Source organism: Perna viridis, chromosome 10, assembly GCF_037379345.1.
Source record: "Perna viridis isolate PV_CMFRI_1.1 ecotype Kerala chromosome 10, ASM3737934v1, whole genome shotgun sequence".
NCBI classification, from domain to species: domain Eukaryota; kingdom Metazoa; phylum Mollusca; class Bivalvia; order Mytilida; family Mytilidae; genus Perna; species Perna viridis.
The window spans coordinates 12801115-12823400 of NC_142454.1; the positions used below are offsets into that span (position 1 = coordinate 12801115).

General features: G+C 33.6%; 1 protein-coding gene across 2 annotated transcripts; it reads right to left on the bottom strand.

Annotated features, from left to right (window-relative positions):
- Window positions 1-1817: 1817 nt before the first annotated feature.
- On the bottom strand, window positions 1818-4270 carry LOC148604576 (heat shock protein 70 B2-like). Of its 2 annotated transcripts, none has more exons than XM_088549489.1 (2): window positions 4136-4270; window positions 1818-3889 (listed from the first exon to the last, which is right to left on the bottom strand). In XM_088549489.1, the coding sequence occupies exon 2, from the start codon at window positions 3852-3854 to the stop codon at window positions 1959-1961; it is 1896 nt and encodes a 631-aa protein (XP_088405615.1). In that variant the 5' UTR covers window positions 3855-3889; window positions 4136-4270; the 3' UTR covers window positions 1818-1958. The 2 variants fall into 2 exon arrangements, with proteins under 2 accessions (XP_088405615.1, XP_088405616.1); XM_088549490.1 differs by having other exon boundaries at window positions 4130-4210.
- Between the last annotated feature and the right edge of the window lie 18016 nt (window positions 4271-22286).

Genomic DNA, 22286 nt, shown 5'->3' on the forward strand with positions numbered 1-22286 from the left:
GTTTTTTTTTCTTTAGTTTAAACACCTTCTCCGGTGTAATAGTAGAGAAACTATATAAAGCGTTTTAAATGGCAAACTATAATTCTGCCGATTTCAAAGAACGGCGGAACGAGCGTTATTCAATGTGGCGCTCTGAAGTAAGAGGTTGGGTTATGGAGGAACGTTGGAGGAGTAGGTTTTTTCATACCATGTTTCGCCTACTGCCTGATTCTTACAGTAACTGACACTTAATAAATACACCCTCGTATCTTATTCAGCTCATAATCATCCTAAGGTACCATCTTTCTTTGTGATCAGATTCAGAATTCATTTACTGATCTTGAACTTTATGCTGGTGAAGGATATCGGTTATCCGAAATATTCAATGTATATTTTGTCATCATTTGGTGAGGTTGAACACACTTAGACGTTTATTCAATTGTTTATTATGTTCTGCATCGTTTTGTAACACCCATCACTTCGTAAGAGTAATTTTCTACTTCTATTTAGATAAATGAAAACTGTAACAATATACATTAATTTACATGCGTCTTTAAAAAAATTTAAAAAATGCTTCAAGTATAGCAAATGAAATTTACTTCGTCAACGGAAATGTGCACAGAGGTTATGAAGGTGTACACAAAAATATTATATTATAAAATTTAAAAATCTATAGAAACTAGGCACGGCAGCTTGTCTACCGTGCAATCTCATTCTGGTAGAAAGGTTAACATCACTATGCATCTTTATCAGTTTTTGATATCTATATATACGTGAAATAATTCTGGTGGTGATATGTGCCTTCAGCTAGCTCGTTAGTTCTTCATAGAATTCTAAGTTAATATTTTCTTTGTTAGTTTTGTTTGTTGCTGTTGTTTTTTTTTTTACTTTGTTGTTTTTTGTTGTTGTTGTTGTTTTGTTTGTTTGTTTGTGTTTTGTTTTTGTATTTGTATTTGTTTTTTGTTTCTTTGTTGGTGTTTTGTTTTTGTATTTGTTTTGCTTGTTTTTTTGGAGTGTCGAGATTAGTTTAAACATATTTGTTTGAAAAATAACACACATTTTGAAAAATACAATTAACGAAATTTTAGGATTTGACTTTGAACTAATTTGTTCCAGCTTTTTCAGGCCATCTCCCTTCCATGTTATACTGACATTGTTTACTTGTACTATGCTCGATAAATTAAGGACTTACACAATATACTATGAAAAAGGTCGATTTTTTAGCAAGATAATTTCAGGAGAAAAGAATTAAACAATGTAATGAACAACGGTTATCAACAAAATATGAATTTAGGTAAGAAAAGAAATTTTGATAAATAAATACGCGATTCAAAGTATTAAAAAGAAACATTTTTTCTCTTTCTTTTTAAGTTGCTAATATTGTTAGCGACTGCTTGCACTCGTAATTTCAGTACTAAGTACATTCGTATATGATTTGCATAATTATATATTACTACGACACATTATGCTGCTGCTGTCGATTCTAGCTTCATACGAGATCAAAATATGCCTCTTAAATACCATACATGTACATGTGTTCTACGTGTTCTTTTTACTTGTATGAGAATAGGACGTTTACATCAAAAGATCTTCACAATAATATGAGCATTCGGTGCATTAAATCTCAAATGGTACATTGTACAAGTGCACCCGATTTCTCAATCATTTGAGGGAGACACACAAATGTAAACCGATTATGTCTTTTTCTTCTTCCATCTCAAAACGGATTGTCAGAAACTTCATACGCGTATACATCTTTCACTCATTTAGTCCTTTGGTGATTTTGAAACTGTTGAATTACTAAATGCACTCTCTTCGAAAATACATGTACTACAAAATTTCTTTAAGATTTGTTTATTACAGGCTACTGTCATTACATCATAAATAAAAACATAACAATCATATATAATATAAACGGTAAAACAATACTGAAAGTTTCAGATTAAGTTAAATTGTTAAATATTCGTAATGCTAGTCGTTTAATCAACTTCCTCCACAGTTGGTCCTCCAGCTGTGTTGTGACCATGGGTTCCCCGTGACGGTCCTCCGTGAAGTTTTGTCATCACAGGACTACATATTTTCTGGAGATCTTTCATTTTTTGTTCAAACTCATCTTTCTCAGCTAGAGAATTGTTGTCTAACCATTTCAGAGACTCATCACATGCTTTACATACGTCGTCCTTTTCCTGTGTTGACAGTTTGTCACCAGAGTCGCCGACAGCTTGTTTAACACTGAAGATATAGTTCTCAAGTTGATTTCTTGCCGCTACACGCTCTCGCTGTTTCTCATCTTCTTCCTTATATTTCTCGGCCTCAGACACCATTCTATCAATGTCCTCTTTACTGAGTCTTCCTCTGTCGTTGGTTATAGTGATTTTCTTTGAATTACCCGTACTCTTGTCATGTGCTGAAACATTAAGGAGACCATTGGCATCAATATCAAATTCCACTTCAATCTGAGGTACACCACGGGGTGCGGGAGGAATACCCGTCAAATCGAATTTTCCTAGATGATTATTGTCCTTAGTCATGGCTCTTTCTCCTTCAAAAACTTGAATGCTTACAGCAGGCTGATTGTCAGAATATGTCGTAAAAGTCTGAGATGCTTTCGTTGGTATTTTTGTGTTTCTTTCTATTAATTTGGCCATTACCCCTCCAGCTGTTTCAATACCAAGTGACAGGGGTGCAACATCTACTAAAAGGACGTCTTTGATAGCTTTACTTCGATCGCCTGACAAGATAGCTGCCTGTACTGCAGCACCATAGGCCACGGCTTCATCTGGATTCACGGACTTGTTCAGTTCTTTACCGTTCATAAATTCCGACAGCATTTTCTGAATTTTCGGAATTCTTGTTGATCCTCCTACAAGTACAATCTCGTGAATTTTGCCTTTGTCTAACTTAGCGTCTCTTAGAGCTTTTTCAACTGGTTCAAGTGTGGCTCTGAACATATCTGAGCACAGTTCCTCGAATCTTGCTCTTGTAATTTTTGTGTAAAAGTCAATACCATCAAACAAAGCGTCAATTTCAACGCTAGCTTCTGTGCTACTTGACAATGTTCTTTTTGCCCGTTCACAAGCCGTCCTTAGTCTACGAATTGCACGGTTGTTATATGAAATGTCTTTGCCATGTTTTCGTTTGAACTCTTGGATGAAATGGTTGACCATTCTGTTATCAAAGTCCTCTCCTCCTAAATGTGTATCTCCTGCAGTAGATCGTACCTCAAACAATGAACCCTCATCTATAGAAAGAATCGAGACGTCGAAAGTTCCGCCACCTAAATCGAAAATCAGAACGTTTCTTTCACCACTCAAGTTTTTATCAAGTCCATATGCCAGAGCGGCGGCTGTTGGCTCGTTGATTATTCTCAGAACCTTAAGTCCTGCTATTTTACCAGCGTCTTTTGTTGCCAGTCTCTGAGCATCATTGAAGTATGCTGGTACAGTAATAACCGCATCGGTTACTTTCTGTCCTAAGTAGGCTTCAGCTGTTTCCTTCATCTTGACAAGAACCATAGAACTGATTTCTTCTGGTGTAAATGTTTTTATTTCACCTTTGTATTCAGCTTGTAATTTCGGTTTACCTCCATCATTGATAACTTTGAACGGCCAATGTTTCATGTCTGATTGTACTGTGGAGTCGCTGTAGTTTCGCCCAATCAGTCTCTTGGCATCAAATATGGTATTTTGAGGGTTCATAGCCACTTGATTTTTAGCGGCATCACCGACAAATCTCTCTGTATCAGTAAATCCAACATAACTAGGTGTTGTCCTGTTTCCCTGGTCGTTGGCAATAATGTCCACTTTGCCATGTTGGAACACTCCTACACAGGAGTATGTTGTCCCAAGGTCTATACCAATTGCTTTTCCTGGCATGGCTTTATCTTATGGTAGTCTATTACTGTTGATACCTGTGAACGATTAGGAAAAGGTAAATATACATGAACTTAAAAATTACTGATCGAGATCCACCATAAAATGAGTAATTAGTATCATAAACTAATGTTTCTTATAAAATCAAAAGAGAAAAAAATAGGTTGAATTTGTTTCAAATTTTTGCTGTCTGTATAACGATGGAAAATTACATTTTCTTATTTTTTTAAAAATTGACAATACATATACAAAAATTGTTAAAACGCGGACAGACTTACTAGTACCTTATTAACTGGGTAATGTGTCTGCAATGGTTCCTCTGTTAAATCTGTGTTTCTGATATCTTGTATTTTGTAAACTGACCAAGATCAACAAATTGGCGTTTTTATATACTCAATAATTTTGGTCTAGAATGCTGTAGCAAATACTAGAACTTTCTCCCAAACCAAACCAAAAGTTATTTTTAGATCGGTCAATACCATTTGACGAAGTTTCTAGAGAGAATCGAATGTAATGGGAAATATGGTGTATTTTTAGAAATAAAATTAACGATTCATTATCACCTCGATCTTTTGTCAATACTTAAATCCTTTATTTAATTCTTTTAAGTGTCTTTATTATAGAGATGCAAGATATATTTCAATATTTCAATATTTTTATTTGATCTAACACATTTACAGTAAATGGCCATAACACAAATAATAGAAACAAAGTATGTAAATTCTGACAAGAAGAAGAAGAAAAAAAGAAAGATATAAATGCATATGGTCTACATCTAGTTTGATTTAGGAACTTATAGGAACTTATAGGAACTTGCGGCGGTGAAGACTCAATTGTGCCAAAACAAGCGTAGTAAGAATATGCGAGAGGTGACAAAATAAAGTGCAAATAGACATGATTCATAGAAAGAGTGGTTGTAAATAATTACAGAACAATGGTATAATTTGGGGTTTAATATTAGGTATTTTGAAAACCGAGTGTCTTAACATCTCATTATCTCAACAATTTAAAGTTAGTGGTCTTGACATTTACTGATATATTCAATGAAAGCCTTGAGGACTATTATTGAGCTGCTATTCAAAACAAATTGTATTTTGTTTTCTGTTAATGAGTTAAAGTTTTCATTATTACTTTTAAGCTTAGTATTTGGTTCATTTCTATATGAATTGTAGGCTGTGCAATGAATAAAGAATTCAATTCATCTTCTATTTGCCCAGTGGTACATTTTGTGCAAATTCTGTTATTTAGAGGGATAATTTCATAGCGACCTTTCTCTATTGCTAGAGAGTGGGCACTTATCGACCTTTCTCTATTGCTAGAGAGTGGGCACTTATCGACCTTTCTCTATTGCTAGAGAGTGAGCACTAGGCAGGGAATGAGTCATCATATCTCTAGACATGCAATCAGTGAAACTGTTTAAAAACGTAAAATATTTTTGAATGGTTGTATAGTGTGAACATTTTTTGCGGGAATTTTTACGTACCTTTTTGTTGTTAACCATGACCATGACCAAAGTCTAGCGCCCTATACCACTCGGTCATCTAGTCTATAAAAATATAGCTTTAGTTGGCCGAGTGGTCTAAGGCCCTGGATTTTGTGCGTTGCCATAGATGTCACAGGAGTACGAGTTCAAGTGCCGCGGAGGGAACGACCAAACATTTGCTTCGCATTTGACAGTTCTAACATCATTGGAAATTTTCAGACCCTGCTATGCTTACGTTATTTTCCCTGTATCAGTTTGATCCGATGGAACAGTGCAGCGAATAGAGGTGTCACATTCTGAGACGTATATGTATAATACAGATTAATGGGATAGTATCGTTAATTTGATCCTCTATTCTACATAACAACACCTGAATGTGCTGTCCCGTACTACCATACATCGTGTACTTAGTTTACGAAAAAGAATGACCCGGCTTGCGAAAGCTATACATTTTATGTAGCCTAGCTGGCCGAGTGGTCCATAATGCTGGACATTGTGCAGGCGGTGTTGCCATAGATGTCACAGAGGTACAAGTTCGAGGCCCACGGAGGGAACGACCACAAATTTGTTCCGCAAAATTGAAAGTTCTAACCGTTGTGAACTCAGACCTATATATATAATAAACGTCTAAATATGTTATGAGTTTTATGCTGAAGAAGGATATCAGTTATCCGAAATATTCAATGTCAATTTTACCATCTTTTGATCATGTTAAACATATTTAGACGTTTATTTAATTTATTGTTATGTTTCGCATTGTTTTTAACGATCCATCACCCCGTAAGAGTGATTGTTGATTATATGTGTGTGTGTGTGTGTGTGGAGAGAGCAAGAGAGAGAGATGAAAACGTAATGAAAATTGATAGAGGGTCAAATGAAAACTACAGGAAAGATGAAAACAGGATAACTTTTGACACAGGAATACATAATACTACAGAAGAAGAAATTGAATTGCATCAGCATGAATATCTAAATCATTTATGTAACGTATCAATCATAAACAACATGACATAATATAAATAAAAACACTTAAAATATACGTAATCAATTATACAGTGAGGAATAATAGCTGCAGAAAGCAAACATACACGTGATTCAAGTATACTGTAAATAATCATGAAAATATATGAGTCTTAAGGGTCTGAGGGGTGCATGGGGGTTGGCACCCCTCTTTTGATTGGAAAATTTGTCATTTTACATGTGTAAAATTGACAAAAAATTGTAAATAATATCCTAGCACCCTAAACTCCGTCTGATATCCGCCCCTGATATCCTTGGTTTCCTCATCGTTCATTGGAGATCCATGATTGACTTTTCATCCTGATAAATCGTTTTCTAAATTTTAGACTATTTGATACGTTAACATTTGACACGAACTAGTTTCTTGTGTTTACGTGAATGAATTAGAGTTATTTTTCTTAGAGCATTCTTTCAGTACTCTATATTTTCCATATAGCAGATAATAATGCAGAAAAAATGCAAAATCGCCTAATTGAATACTCCAGCAATGCTAGAGGTTGTCTGGTAAGCTATTTTCTGACTTGGTGCCATCCTAACCTCTAGCATCTGACATGCTGAAATCCATGTGAATAAGCTAAACATGTGTTTTAAAATATATTAGGTCTTTTATTTACATAAAAGAAGTTTAACCCACCGGAAATCAAGCGATGAAATTCCTAAATTGTGGAGCTCTGTGGGGACATACAAAGAAAAAGACAGGTCATATTGTGCGTACAAAAATAGATACTACCGCCATCTGAGATCTGTAGGACACACCGAGGAAGATCTTGCCAACATTGTAATTACGATCATAGATCATAAAAACAACTGGCATAAAATTAAGAGTTTTTGGATGAAAAAAATACAATAATAATAATAATAATAATAATATCTTTATTTCAAGAGGGTTACACAGTTAGTTTAGAATGAGGCCCTCGCACACAAAAAACTATATCTACTAAAAATTAAAAATAAACAACACAACACAAAAACAAAAGCTGATTTGACAATACCAAATCACTTTAAGATAATACAATATAGAACATTAAAAAACAGTGTAAGCAGCAACAATTTTCTCTTTTAAGATACTCTATTCAAATGTGTTAAGGTACTTCTTTATATTGATTTTGAATGAGTTGCCAGTGGCTTGATTACGTAAATGTTTGGGTAACTGATTCCACAAGGCAGACCCAGAATATATGAATGAATGTCTGAAAAGTTCAGTTTTAATTTTTGGGATTATCAAATTTCCTTGTTCAGTATTTCTTAGTGAATAAGGTTTGTTTCTTGAAACGTAGTTAAACTTTTCTGATAAGTAACTTGGTGCTTCCCCATGGAGAGATATATAGATTAATAGGTATTTGTGATATTTAATCCTTGTTTCTACTTTCATGATTCCTAATTTTTTTAACAAAGGTTCTGATGGAGAAAAGGGTTCAGCATCTAGAATGAGGCGGATAGCCCGTTTTTGGAGTTTAAGAATTTTGTCTAATCCTTCAGAGCCACAGCCACTCCATACAATACATCAGTAGTCAATAAGTGGAAGAATGTACCCATTATAGAAAATTTTTCTCATTTCAATGTTCAGATATTTCTTAATCTTTGCTAGGAGATAAAATCTTGATGAAATATTAGAGCATATATGATCAACATGACATTTCCAGCTAAGAGTATCATCAATTTTTACACCAAGTAGTTTTTCACATGATGAAAATTTTAAAAGCTTTATCATTAACTATTAAGGAGGGTAAATCAACATTTGACAGTTTTTGTCTTGTTCCAATAATCATACACTTTGTTTTGTTAGGATTAATAAACATACAGTTATTTCTACACCAGTTTTCAAGTTTTCTTAGATCATCTTGCACATCCTGTTGCAATAAATTAATATTTTTCCCAGATTTGTGTATGATTGTATCATCAGCATACATATCAACATTAGTATTATGCATGTCAAGAGGAAGATCATTAATAAATATAACAAATAAAAGGGGCCCCTGGATGGAACCCTGAGGAACGCCAAAGGCAATAGTTTTTTTTACGAGAAAGTGTTTAAAATATTTACTTGCTGCTTTCTATCTTTTAAGTAGGACTTAAAGAATTGCACAGTTCTGTCATTTACACCATAGATCATTAGTTTTTTTACAAAGTATATCATGATCAACGACATCAAAAGCCTTTTTAAAGTCTAAAAATATAGCCAGATTTATGTTTCCATTGTTCATCTTGCATAGCCATTTATCCACAATATTCGCAAGAGCAGTTTGACAGGAGTGTTTAGGTCTACATCCAGACTGAGCTGGATGTAAAAATTCCCATTGAGATAAATATTCATATAAGTGATTAGATATATGTCGTTCAATTATTTTTGACAATGAAGGAAGTATTGAAATAGGTCTGTAATTTGATACTAAATCTTTCTGACCACTCTTGTAAACAGGAGTTACTTTTGCAATCTTTAGTGAATGTGGAAATATGCCTGAATCAATCATACGATTATATATATAAGTAAGACTTGGTGCAATAATATGAGATGTTAATTGCAGCACCTTAGGCCCAGTATTATCATATCCAGATGACTTTAATAACTTTAATAGTGCTTCATAAATTTCACTACATTGTACTGGAAGTATCATAAACTGTTTATGATCATAGTTTCTAACCTTCTCCTTAACATAATTATGTAGTTAATGAATATCATGGTTTGGCACAATCATCTGGTTTCTTAAATTCTCAATACAAGAAGTGAAGTAATCACTGAAAACATTAGTTATTTGCTCTTTGTCTACTACTTTTTCCCCACTTTCAAGTTTCAGTTCCTTTGATGGAGATTTGACTTTAGGATTTAAACTATGAATGCACTTCCATAAGTTTCTGGAGTCTTTACTATCCTTTACAAGATTTATATAGTAATTTTGTTTTGCACTATTTATCAGAAGCGTGGTTTTATTTCGCCAAAATCTATGTTCTGACCACATACCAAGAGATTTGAATTTGTCCCTTTGCTTTCTTGCATTTAAAATTTCATAATTATACCAATCTGGTTGCTTCTCCCTTTTAACTCTCTTTGTTACAATTGGGGCGTGTTTATTTAGAACAGAATTTAACCATAAAATATATCGAGACACACAGAAGGGTCACTTTCTTGCTCAATGAGGTAAAAAGGTGTATTCATCATATCTGAAAGAAAAGATTCCTTATAAAAAAAAACTTTAAATTTCTGTATGTAATAGTTGAATGGGTCTTTTTATTTCATGTCCTTTTTCTTTTCTAACTAAACTCACCGGGTAATGATCACTGACAGCAGAATTGCAAACAAAAGAATCTAGGACCATGTTTAGATTGCTTACATAAATATGATCAATTAAAGTTCTTGTATTTTCTGTTACCCTGGTTGGCTCAGTTATCAATTGGTGATGAAACATATTAATGAAATCTAACCATTTTGGTGTTGGTTTAGACGAATTTAAAAAGTTCATATTAAAATCACCCATAATAATAACATCAGAATTTATATTCATAGCTATACTCATTTCTTTTTCAAAATTATCTATCCATTCTGTTAATGACTTGGTGGTCGGTACACATAACACAAGAAAAGGGATCTTTTACAGAAAGGTTTGATCTCTAAACACAAAGTCTCAATGCCACCTATTTCTAAATCAGGTCTTCTAGAAAATTTCAAATTACCACCACCATCATGTAGTTTCATCCTATCAATCAATTTAACGAGAGAAGAAATAATTCACTGTTGGGTCCCGGTCTAAAGCTGGTATAGCACTAAACACTATGTGGATCATTCTAAAAAAAAATGTGCAATGGTGTTGTCCCTGTAGACTGGTGGATGTAAATTAATTAATAAATATACAAAATATATGATTTTTCCTAAAGATGGGAAAAAATATATGAAACCATAACATATATATGGTAAAAAATTCCACCCTGATGAGTAGGCATTTTTTTTTTTTTTTTTTTTTGCATGTCCTTGGCACACTTTTTAATCAATTTTTTTTAAATGGTCTAAGAATTTGAAAATGCATCAAACATCACACATGAAGCCAATAATTTAGGGTGTTGATATGTAAATTTTATTTTGTAACATCCTAAAATGCATATATCTTATTGACATGTTGATTTTTTTTGCCGTTGAACATGTCCCCCATTTTTTTGTCTTTGATATAACACCAAAGAAAAGTGAGGGGCATGGTTTGTCTTGCTTTGAATAATGACTCAAAAAATAGTTTTTCCCCTTCCCCATAATCCAAATAATCAATTGCAGACGATGTTTTGCAGCAGAAATGTTACAATGATTTAAAGTCAAAATATGCGAGTACAACTGACTGCGTAACTTTTTTTACGGTCTTTGGTCTAACATTGATAAACAGTCAATAAAAAGACAAAATCAATTAATTCTCATTACTGAAATATCACAATAAGTGATAGCAATTGATGACGTGTTTTTATGAAGGCTGCAGTTATCTAAATTTCGAATGTAAAATTTTCTTATGTTTGTCCAGGGTGTAACAGTCCTTGGTGTAACAAGAAAAAATGTTAGTCAAAGGTCGAAAGACTTTTTTTTTTTAATTATTATATATTTAAAAATGGGAAATAAAATGTACAAAGAAACAATACTTTATAATAGATAACACTGAACAAATTAAAAAAAATTTTAAAAATTGTATATTATTTTAGTTTGTGTTATATGTAAGACAATTTTTGTTTGGCCGAAGACAATTATTGTGTTTGTACACGGACATTTATGCAGTAATAATCCATTTTGTTTATCACTAAGTTTATATTTTTCAAAGTAATTATATTTTGTTATCAATTTACATATTTCTAATTTAAGAATCAGATATTCCTAACACTAACTCAGGGGTACTTTGAAGGAAATGGTTCTGCAAAATCTGTGTTAAACCAAAGACAAAATGTGTTACATCAAAGACAATTATTTTGTTATTCCATGGACATTTATGCATTAATGATCCATTTTGTCATATAGATTATCTTGAAAAAAAACAACTAAAATTTTGATTAATTAACTTCTCAATTGCGAATTAAAATTGATTAGACTATTTACAGGATTCCTTTTTACGGAAAAGACACATCTGAACTTTTGACGGATTTGTACTCTACTTACTGTGGAGATATTTTGGACGATGAATATTTGGAATGCGCAGACAAAAAAGAAATAGAACCATTCGTTTCTGCAAAATTATATATTTTTTCAAAACACCAACCCAGCAATTGCACATATTTTGAGAATGACCCATATACTACTACAATATTTGTTTTCTAAATTAAATTTGATAGAAACACCCTCGTTCTCATTCACCTTGATAAAGGTACTATCATTCAACTTCAGATTCTATTTATTGATCTTGAACTTTGTGGTGATGAAGGATATCGGCTATCCGAAATGTATGAAATGTATATTTTACCATCATTTGGGATGTTTCTATACGTTTATTAATTTTTTGTTATGTTCTGCATCGTTTTGAACGATCCATTTCCTCGTAAGAGTGATTGTCGACTTCTATTTAGCTGAATGAAAACTGTAACAATATACATTAATTTACATGCGTCTTTATTTCGTACTGCTTCAAATAGCAGATGAGATTTACTTCGTCAACGAAAATATGCACATGGGTTTTGCAGATGTACTTGTATAACACAAATATGTTACATAATATTTTTTTTAAATCTATAGAAACTAGGCATGGCAGCTTGTCTACCGCGCAATCTCATTATGGTAGAAAGGTTAAACATCACTATGCATGTTGATATGTATGCATACTTGAATTGATTTTGGTGGTGATGTGTACCCTGTTTCAGGAGACTTAGCTTGTAATCGGTTTATCTCTTTAGCTTTTTTATGACAGAATGCAGGGACATTTTTTGTTTTGTTTTGTTTTGTTTTGTTTGTTTGATTGATTGTTTGTTTGTTTGTTTGCTTACTTGTTTGTTTGTTTTTGTCTGTTTGTTTGTTTGGTTTTTTTTGTAAGTGTCGTGATTTTATCGAAAAATAACCCACATATAAAGCAATAGAATTTGACAAGAAGTTTTTTTTCAAGCTTTTACAAGCCATCTCCCTTTCATGTTCTACTGACTTGGTTTACATGTACGATATTAGATAAATTAAGGACTTATACGATTACTGTAAAAAAAAGTCGGCGTAAATATGATTTTTTTTAAAGATCATTTTAGAAGCAAAGAATTAAACAATGTAATGAACAAAAATTATCAATCAAAGAATTGAAATAAGGTAAGAAAAGCAATTGTAAAAAGTAATAAATAAACTAAAAAATAATACCATACTAGCGATGCGATTCAAATGAACCACATTTTCCTCGCTGTACTAGGATATAGGCTTAATTTTTTTTTACATGTGTCATAATGAATTGAATTTTCGGACCGTTCTTTTTGACATGGGTATTTACATCCGCTTAAACGTTCTTTCCCATTGGACCAGTTTAGCAGTTACATATACGTTAGAAATAATTCTGGTGCACCACCTGCAATGTAAAGATGTCTGGCAGATTCATACAAATGTTGTGTTTATGTTTACTTCCTTTCAACCGGCATAATTTGTGAAAACAAAATTCCAGTCTAACCAAGTGTTTAATTCAAACTTCTTTGAAACGTTCTCGCTTTTCTTTTACTTTTGTACATCTACTGTAAACATCTATCACCTAAGCAAACAAAAAAACATCTTCTCTTTAAGTCTTTGTGCTTAGCGGGGAGTGTGGTAGTTATAGAATTGTTGAAAATGCAGATAATTAGGACCAGAAGAGGTCATAAAAAGACATTCTTCAAATAACCATTAGTTATTTTGGTGAAAATAATTTTCCAAATGGCGTTAATTGGATTTCCGTGCCATTAGAGATTCACTTGCTCGGTGGTAGTGCATTAGCATCAATTTGTTCTTGGCACTTGCCCGCATGTTTTCGACTTTTTGCTCATCGTCAACACTCTTACTATTTACTGAGGTTAGCATTATAAATGATATTTATATCTTTGTGAGGCTGTGTGACACCCGCGAGTGACTGGAAAACAAATAGCTTTGCTCGTATAAATACTGTTTTGCCATTCTAATCTCGTTTAAAATATTAAGTATAGAAATAACAGGCAATTAACAGTTGACGATTATTACTGGTTTAATTTGTTGCACAATATATGATTTCAGAAAAGTGTGAGAAATTCTACATCGGTATGGAGAAAAATATTGCAGGTGCTTCTAGAGGCGCGCATTGAAAAGGGGTGCAAGAGGTGCAAAAGACCGACAAAGCTCCATTCTTTTTTATTCATTCAATAGTTACTTATAAAAGAAATGACTAAAAGTTATACAGGCGCCAATTTATAGGGATGGACCCGGCTTACTCTACCTAAAATTGGGATAAAATGATTCTTTGCATGAAATCTTGGTTTTGTTTTTTTTTAAATAAATTCTATCTCCAAGCATTCTCTTGCCTCACGTTGGTATCGTCTTCAATTTAATTTCTGCCCTTAAACCTAGAATCCTTGACCGCCCCTACTATCCAGTTATAGAAGGATGGTTTGTTTTATTTTAAAAAAAATAGTTTCTCTCTAGCTGATATATCAAGTAGGTGGAACTATAACGAATTAGCCTTTTGCTGTCTCGATATTGTGATAGAACGAGGACCAATACAGACACTTGTTTCTGAAAAAAATGCTTCCTAAACCTTAAAATACAGCAAATGGATTTTTTATCTGAGACATCAAGACACACGGTGTATTGAGTTAAGCAGTAACCATTTGATTTTCTGGAGAGCAAGGGATTAAAAAAAAATCCGTTCTCCAAAATGATTTTAGAAAAAAAATAACAATTAGATGCTAGAAAAAATGAAGAAAAACATTGCGTTTTACTCTCAGCTTTTAATAGCTTTAACCGTATACATGTACTGGTATCTAAGAAAAAAATGTTTTAGACTTGTCGCGAAAAAATAGATTGGCTGCCTGCGAAAAAAAGGTTTGTCTCGAAGAAAAGATCCCTAGCCATGGCCAAGAAATTAAAAGGGTTCTGCCTTAGTGCACCAAGAAACATGAGCGAGGTGTCAAAGATACAAATGCACGAAAATCCAAAGGCGAAATATCCATTTCAGTAATGTACATACATAGGTAGCCAGAAGCCAAAATTTCAAGGTTACATTTTTTGATAAGAAAATAGAAACCTTTTTCGACAAAACTTTACTTCGATTTAGAAATGAAATAACAAAAAAAACGGTAATTGACCAAAAAACAAAAAACAACAAAAAAACTCTTGGAACTTAGTTATTAAGCTAAAGAATTTCATCACAATGTGACAAGTGCTTTTCATCATCTTTCAGCACTAGCAGCTCGTTAGGGGGCAACATTCCTAGATTCTTTTTTTTTCTCCTCATTATCAAAGTGCTACAATAATCGATGGTGCAAAACTGAGAAACCGATCAATGTCATTACATAAATGCATTATATTTACGTAGTTTTACATTTTTTTTTCATATTTTTGGTAGATTTAATGATAATGTTTACATATAGATATTTTTGTCAGGAGTCTGTAAATGTAATTTCCATCCATCTTGCGAGATTGCATTTCAAAAATGTTATGAAATTGAAGCATAAACTATATAATTGGATTTGATAATGTAACAAACTAAGGGAATAGACAAATCTTTCTGCAGACTCGTTGCGTTGAGAAATGCAAGGTTCAATGCTAAAGTAAATATTCTCTGTTACTGTAATAATTAGCAAGAATATATTGCTGCATAACTGTACGTGTTGGATGATTTCATAAGGCATATACTATAGGACCAGATTTCCAAGTGTTCAGATAGCAATGTAAGATTTAGCCTGTATCCTACTGGGTCTGTGTGGGTTACATGATTTCTGCAGAAATATTTCAAGATATAATTAAACATTAGTACTTTCAATAACCGTTCCTGGGTGCAAGATAAAGAGTTAGTTCGATTTCGGTCAACAACAACAATGTTTCATTAACTGTAAAAGTGCATGTCTATGTCATTGAGATATATACTATTGTCATATGTAAAATATCATGACATACAATAATGCCGGAAGTTCACATTTTTTCTTGTGTATATAAATATATCAATACTTTGACATATCCTGTGACCGAATGTTCGATAGCAAAATTTATTAAAGCATTTGTTACTGCCTAAATTAATTTTGCCATCGAAAATTGGCTGTATATCTGCACAAGGTTAACTAACCTTGTATTTTTGTTTACATGTTTTATTCTATGAGAATTTTTATTATGATATATAATACAGGTGGGACTAGTTTAAGGTGTGTTTGAGTAATCAAGCACACCTTTGATAAATCTGTTATGTATTATAATTTGTGTTTTCTTGTAAAACAAGAAGATGAAATTGATTGAAATTACTGACATCATCTTGTAATGCATTACTTTTGATATTTTTATGCAAAAGAAAACAGAAATGGAAAAAACAGATCTCATTTGTTTTTACGACTGAACCCCAAATTGAAATTCCTGATGTTTCAGTATAGGCATTCCGAGAAGCACCAAATAATTGCAAATAGGATAATGGTTTGTTTATTTTTGTCTGTGAATATGACTTCACTTGTTCTATTGATATTATCACGCACAAAAATTGTCTTGTGGGAAAATTTAGTATAGGTTATTTGACACAGTATTTCACACACCAAAGCGCACTGCCAAACAAGAGAAATGATCGTGAACAGATCATATTTTGGTTTGAAGGGAGAATGTTAACGATCGTGAACAACAATTTTGCTACTTTTTTCGACAATTTTATCAAAACTGCAACTTTTACAAACAAATCAATGTTGCCTGTGGAAATAATTAATTATTATTAGCAAAAGATGTGGAGTATGGTGTGTGAGGTGATACAGGTAGTACGTAGTATGGAAAGGACTACCATGGTGTGTGAGGTGATACAGTACATAGTATGGAAAGGGCTACCATGGTGTCGGAGGTGATACAGGCAGTACGTAGTATGGAAAGCGCTTCCTTGGTGCGGGAGGTGATACAGGCAGTACGTAGTATGGAAAGCGCTAACATGGTGTAGGAGGTGATACAGGTAGTACGTACTATGGAAACAATAAATGGTTCCTTGTTTTCCAGTAATCCACTTTTTTGTCAATTGTATTAACTTTTATTTTTATTTCAAACTTAATTTGGCATACTATAACCCGTAGCAATATACATTTGAGAGGGAATTCATTTGAAGTAATCTTATTCAAATCTAAAAAAAAAACCAAATAAATAATTACCACAGTGGTATTATAAAAGACAACAAAAATGAAATATAACTGTCTAATAAAACAGCACCTTGTTTCTACAAACAAGTGGGAGATGATCGGACTTACACGTTTGTGGAATCCCTTAGAAAAATAATTGGGTCCGTCATTGAGAAGTTGTATAAAGTGCATGCCCACTTGTTGGAATTTACGTTCACAAAGAAAACAAGTAATATCTTTAAAAAAAGAAGATAGCCGACGCAGTAAAATCTTGTTCTTTTTACTTATGATTTTCTACATTTCATTCAGGAAATAACACGTCACGCAATGTAAATTTTTAATGTTTTTTTTTTTCGAACGCCACTAAGTTATCAGTATTTGGTCAATCGGGAAAAAGAATTGCGATTAGGTGACTTGCGTTTCCATGGAAGTGCGTCATTAAGGTTAAAGGATAAAAAGCGAAACTATACCGACTGCGTCGCAAAAAAATACCCTGGCATTCTTCAGTCTCACCTTCACAGGAAATAATTTATAACTTCACACCATCTGCAAATTACTTACATCAAATTAAAGAGGAAATGTTGAAGCTCTCTGTCTTCGATATAAATGCTATTACCCGCCATGTGGTGATGTTCCCGCATCAGGTTGGTATTAAACCATCTCCTATTCATGTTGTTTCCTGTGTAGAAAGCAAGAGCTGAGTAATACAAATAAATCTCTGGTGATGTACATTTTAATAGTTTACATTAGAAGGCGAGGCATTAGGAAAGATTTTAAAGTAATCACCGTGGCTTTCATATCTCTGTGGGAAAACCGTGTCTAATTGCAAAATACGATTACTTCATTAAAAAATCTTGTTGGATTTATTAATGTACAGTATAGTTCTACTTATTTAAAACGTTCGAAAGGGGAATAAGTGCCCTCTCTTTTGACGACGCTAGAGTGTTTGGAGACTGATGTCGCTAAGTGTTTAGGGTCGTCTTTACTTGAATAAGAATAAGAATTTCAGTTTTTTTCCCAATTAACGACTCATTAACGATTAAGAGCAAGCAATCATAAACTAATGATTGATAGACACCTAGCATATTATACTATATGTGAAAATGTACATACTCGTCAATGGTTTCCCAAACATCATTTTCAAGTTTAACTATAATATTAAAGTATTGAGTGCCTCATATTTTTCTCTCTTCAACTTCTTTTGCAATGCAAATGTCAATGTCCATTTTCTTATTCATCCCATGAAAAACTTCAGATGCCATCCACAGTAAATACGTATGATTTGACATCCAAGTGACTTACTTCAATAACTCTTTTGTAGCTATCTTTCTAAGTTGTCAGTCTTTCTATATAATCCACTGTTGAATGTCAATCACATGTTCGTGCTTGAATGAATGCTCCATAATACTTATTTCAACAGCCGTCATCTTAAAATTCGGGATTTTTTTTTTATAGTAGATAATTTTTCATCTTCGAAATGAGATTTTAATAATTAGTCCAATTAGCTCAGTTTTATTGTACTGTATACAGGAGTATGCAACCTATTATGTCATTATGCATGTCACAACAAATCAATATTATAACGTCTCAGAATGTGACGACTCTATTCTCTACACTGCTCCATCGGATCAAATTGATACAGGGAAGATAATGTAAACTTATAGAAGGGTCTGAAAAATTCCCAACGATGTTAGAACTGTCAAATTTGCGAAGCAAATTTTTGTCGTTCCCTCCGCGGGACTCGAACTCGTACCGCTGTGACATCTATGGCAACACCGCCTGCACTAAGTCCAGCGCCCTAGACCACTCGGTCAGCTAGGCTATAAAAATATAGCTACCATACATCGTGTACTAAGTTACAACCCTAGATTAATCCTACGAGGAGGAATCACCCGGCCAGCGAAAGCTGTATTTTTATAGCCTAGCTGGCCGAGTGGTCTAGGGTGCTGGACTTAGTGCAGGCGGTGTTGCCATAGATGTCACAGCGGTACGAGTTCGAGTCCCGCGGAGGGAACGACAAAAATTTGCTTCGCAAATTTGACAGTTCTAACATCGTTGGGGATTTTTTAGACCCTTCTATATATATACCTATATATGTGTGTGTGTGTGTGTGTGTGTGTGTGTGGATAATATATTCATAAAACTAGTAGTAAGTTAAGTACACAATATAATAGTTCTATCGATTTCATACTTCTGTAGGGACTCTTCAGGATAACTGAATTGACGTCGTTATGGGCAATATATATATATTATAACAGTGGCCGGTCCAGAGTTCCGTTGGTCGGAGCACATGTATTTATTCATAGTGGTTAATTTCGTACAAAATTTGGCGAAAATGTGAAAATAATAGCATATTACCCTCTTCCCCAGCATAAAATATCTAAATATTTTACTGTTGGTGTTTATAGAATATGACCTTTACATTTGAGTCTCCTCTGTACATACGTTCCTAAATGTCTTGGGGGAGGGGGAGGGGGAACTGTTTTGAACTCAATTCTAAGAAAGTGGTGATGGCAATATCTCTGGTTCCTTTTCAATGCAGCTTTCCATTGATCAGTAGGGTAGTCTTAGGACATGCTTAATATACACTTCCGCAAGAAATATGGTTTGCTGTATACCATGCAGAGGGTATATGCACTATTTCAAAGCTTTCACGCAGTGTATTGTATGTAGTCAGTCAGGATGTGGCTATAGATCTGCAGAGGGTATTGCTCTTACTAAGCCTTATCTCGCGGGAGTACATGTCAAATACCCGGGTCTATATTTTTAAAGCAGTCACTAGTACAGGCCTGGGTCAAGAAGGATGAATTTTGGGGGTGAAATTCAAATTTCGTTTTTGCTGATAAAATAAATAAAGAAGCATGTGATACCATTCATCTTATTAAGTTCGAATTTTGGTGACTTGTTAACAATCACGTTGGTTTGCAATCCATTTTGTTTTTTGATCAATTTACAAAACGCCAGAAAGTCTGATTAAATCATATTTATAGCGTCGATGAATTTGTACATGTAGTCATAAAATGGCACCAATTTTACAGGTTCTGGAGTAACACCTGTTACTAGTAGCATGGTTGAAGGTTTACCGAATTATGATAGCTTTTGTTATATTTATTTCAGGTTTGTTGTTCGGTCTTGTTTCTCCCGTCACCTGCTTCTTACCAGAACTAGTACTTGATTTATAATAACAATCAATGACAAAGAAGCAATTAGAACTTTAACAAAGTCATACATAAACCATGTGTTGTAATGTTCTATCAATTACCGATGAATTGCAGCAATATCTTATGTCATCAACCATGATGTGTGGTATGAGTGGTTTCAAAGCACCCTCAGCAAAAACATATAGTCTTTAAAGTGTTTTGCTCATTTAAATTACTATTACTTTGTAACTTGGTGATAGTTTTAGAAATACAAATTTATGACGTACATGTACTGTACATGGTGACAGAAATGGATAATTTGAATTACCTGGTCGTGTCCATGTAGTAGAAATTTCGTTAAAGGACATGTTTTTCTTCCTTTGTCCATCAAATCAGTTGGTCACTGATGCTGACGGTCGGTGAAAGGTACTTTTCAAATTGTTCAATATCTCGGACCAATCTGTCCGTTTATATAATCGGGTTCTACTTGGCGATTGTCGGGGTTTCACAACTGAGGCACCTACATGGAATGCCAGTCACGCCATATAGTTTCATTTCCACTTCATAACTTGCTGTCATTATCAAAATAAAATGTATTCATGCTGTCCGTACTCATTGCATAAGTTAAGAAATCTTTCTCACCAAGGAGCAACGGATACTTGTTGAATTAATTTTGTCTGTCCTTCCGTCATGTCTTATGCATGTCGTTTTGGATTCCGAATAAAACGAAACTGTACATGTGTACATTGAATGTTATATTATCTTTAAATATAATTTTGGAGTTCTCAATTTGGCATCACGTACTCATGTTCGGAAACATTTGTGAACCAATGACAGGTTTTAGCTGTAGATACCATGTGACCCAACCTGTATGGACCAAGTTCAAATGTTAAGTGAAAATAAATGACTAAAAGATTAAATAGTCCCTAGTAATCATTTGCCCATTAACGTTTCGGCATATTATAATCGTTGTTTTTTATAGTCCCTCATTTGTTCAAGAGGATGGTGCATTCAAATTCAAAAGTCTTTTAGAGCGAGAGCCTTATGATTTTTTTTCTCTATTTTCACGATGAATTAACCATTAAACACATTATCTGTCACAAACCATTCAAAGTATGTTTAAGGTGAAATTAAAGATGGCTTTGGGTCGGCATATTTGACGAGTGGTCCAGCTGTTTTGTTGTCCAAATTTTTATGGTCGAGTCAAAAATCATAAAGTTCTACTTCAGTATTTTTATAGTTTATTGAAAACTGGACATTCGCTTTATCTAAGTTGATACATGTCTAACTTAGAATTTGAATAAACGACACTAAAAGTTTATTCTATTTTATTTTGACTGCAGCATTGATAAAGGTATTACAGAGTATCGGTGATCAGCCTTAGATTGACTACAGAGTTAGGTTTGATTAGTTACTGATGTTTCACCAATCTTGTTCGTATTTTAATTAGGTAATCATTTAAGAATTCGTGGGCGAATCAGAGGGGTCTCTTGGGCCAACCCTTTCTACTTGAAAAGTTTGGTGGATTAGATTGAAAAAAATAGGGCTCCCCTTCCCTTTCCGGCCAGCCAGTCCCTTTTTTCGGAACTTCTGGATCCGCCACTGGGATTCCTTGTTACAAAATCAACTGACGGAAACTAGTATAAAGTCTATTTCGTCGGTTTGAAAACCTAATCAAATCGGATTACATGACGGTTGCATTATCGACAAATTTCAAGCATTAGTTGTATTTCAAATGGACTGAAGTAAGCAATCTAGTTCAACCCCGATCGTTATAAACACAGAGTTCACTATTCTTGTAAGGGTGTAATTGTATGCGGGTCACGCATGTATTTTTTATAGCTATGCCTAATTAAATAAACATTTCATGCTTTATAATTTAATTACTAACACATAAAGTGACAATGATTTATGAAATAATTATGAAAAATCATATCACCCCAGTGAATAACGTGTAAAGCAGGATCAAAATTCGGTAAAAAAACGACAACAAAATTCATTGTCATTTTTTTCTTAAGCATATTTACATTCCAAAATGTAATTCTGTTAAATTGAATTACATCTAAATTGTAAAAATGGGAGCCAGAAAATGTGTGTGTGTGTGTGTGTGTGTGTGTGAAATTAAATACATGCAGTCGTGCAATAAAACTAGGTTAACACAAGGAGTATGTATTAGAGGGAGAAGCCACTTCTTCTAATCTATATAGAACACTTCCATAGTTCTCTATAATATAGTCCCTGGTTTACACTAGTGTGTACTTCCAGTTTCAGGATAAAATACGTCAAGTTGAAATAGGAGGCAAGTGTTCGCATTATTTAACTAGCCCTTAATAAGCTCATAACCTGTGTCCATTCTAAAATGTCCTTAAAACTAACAAATTCTTACACTTGAACTTTGTCTAATGAATGCAGATATCACAAATCAGAAATATTTCTTGTTAAATTGGAAAACCAGATCAAAAGATTGCATCAAGAGGCAATGAAGATAATCCTGGCCGTTCCATCCCATATATCTGGTTTACTTTAGTTAAATCCTAATTTTGGCACTTTTTAATTTGAAATAGGGACAGA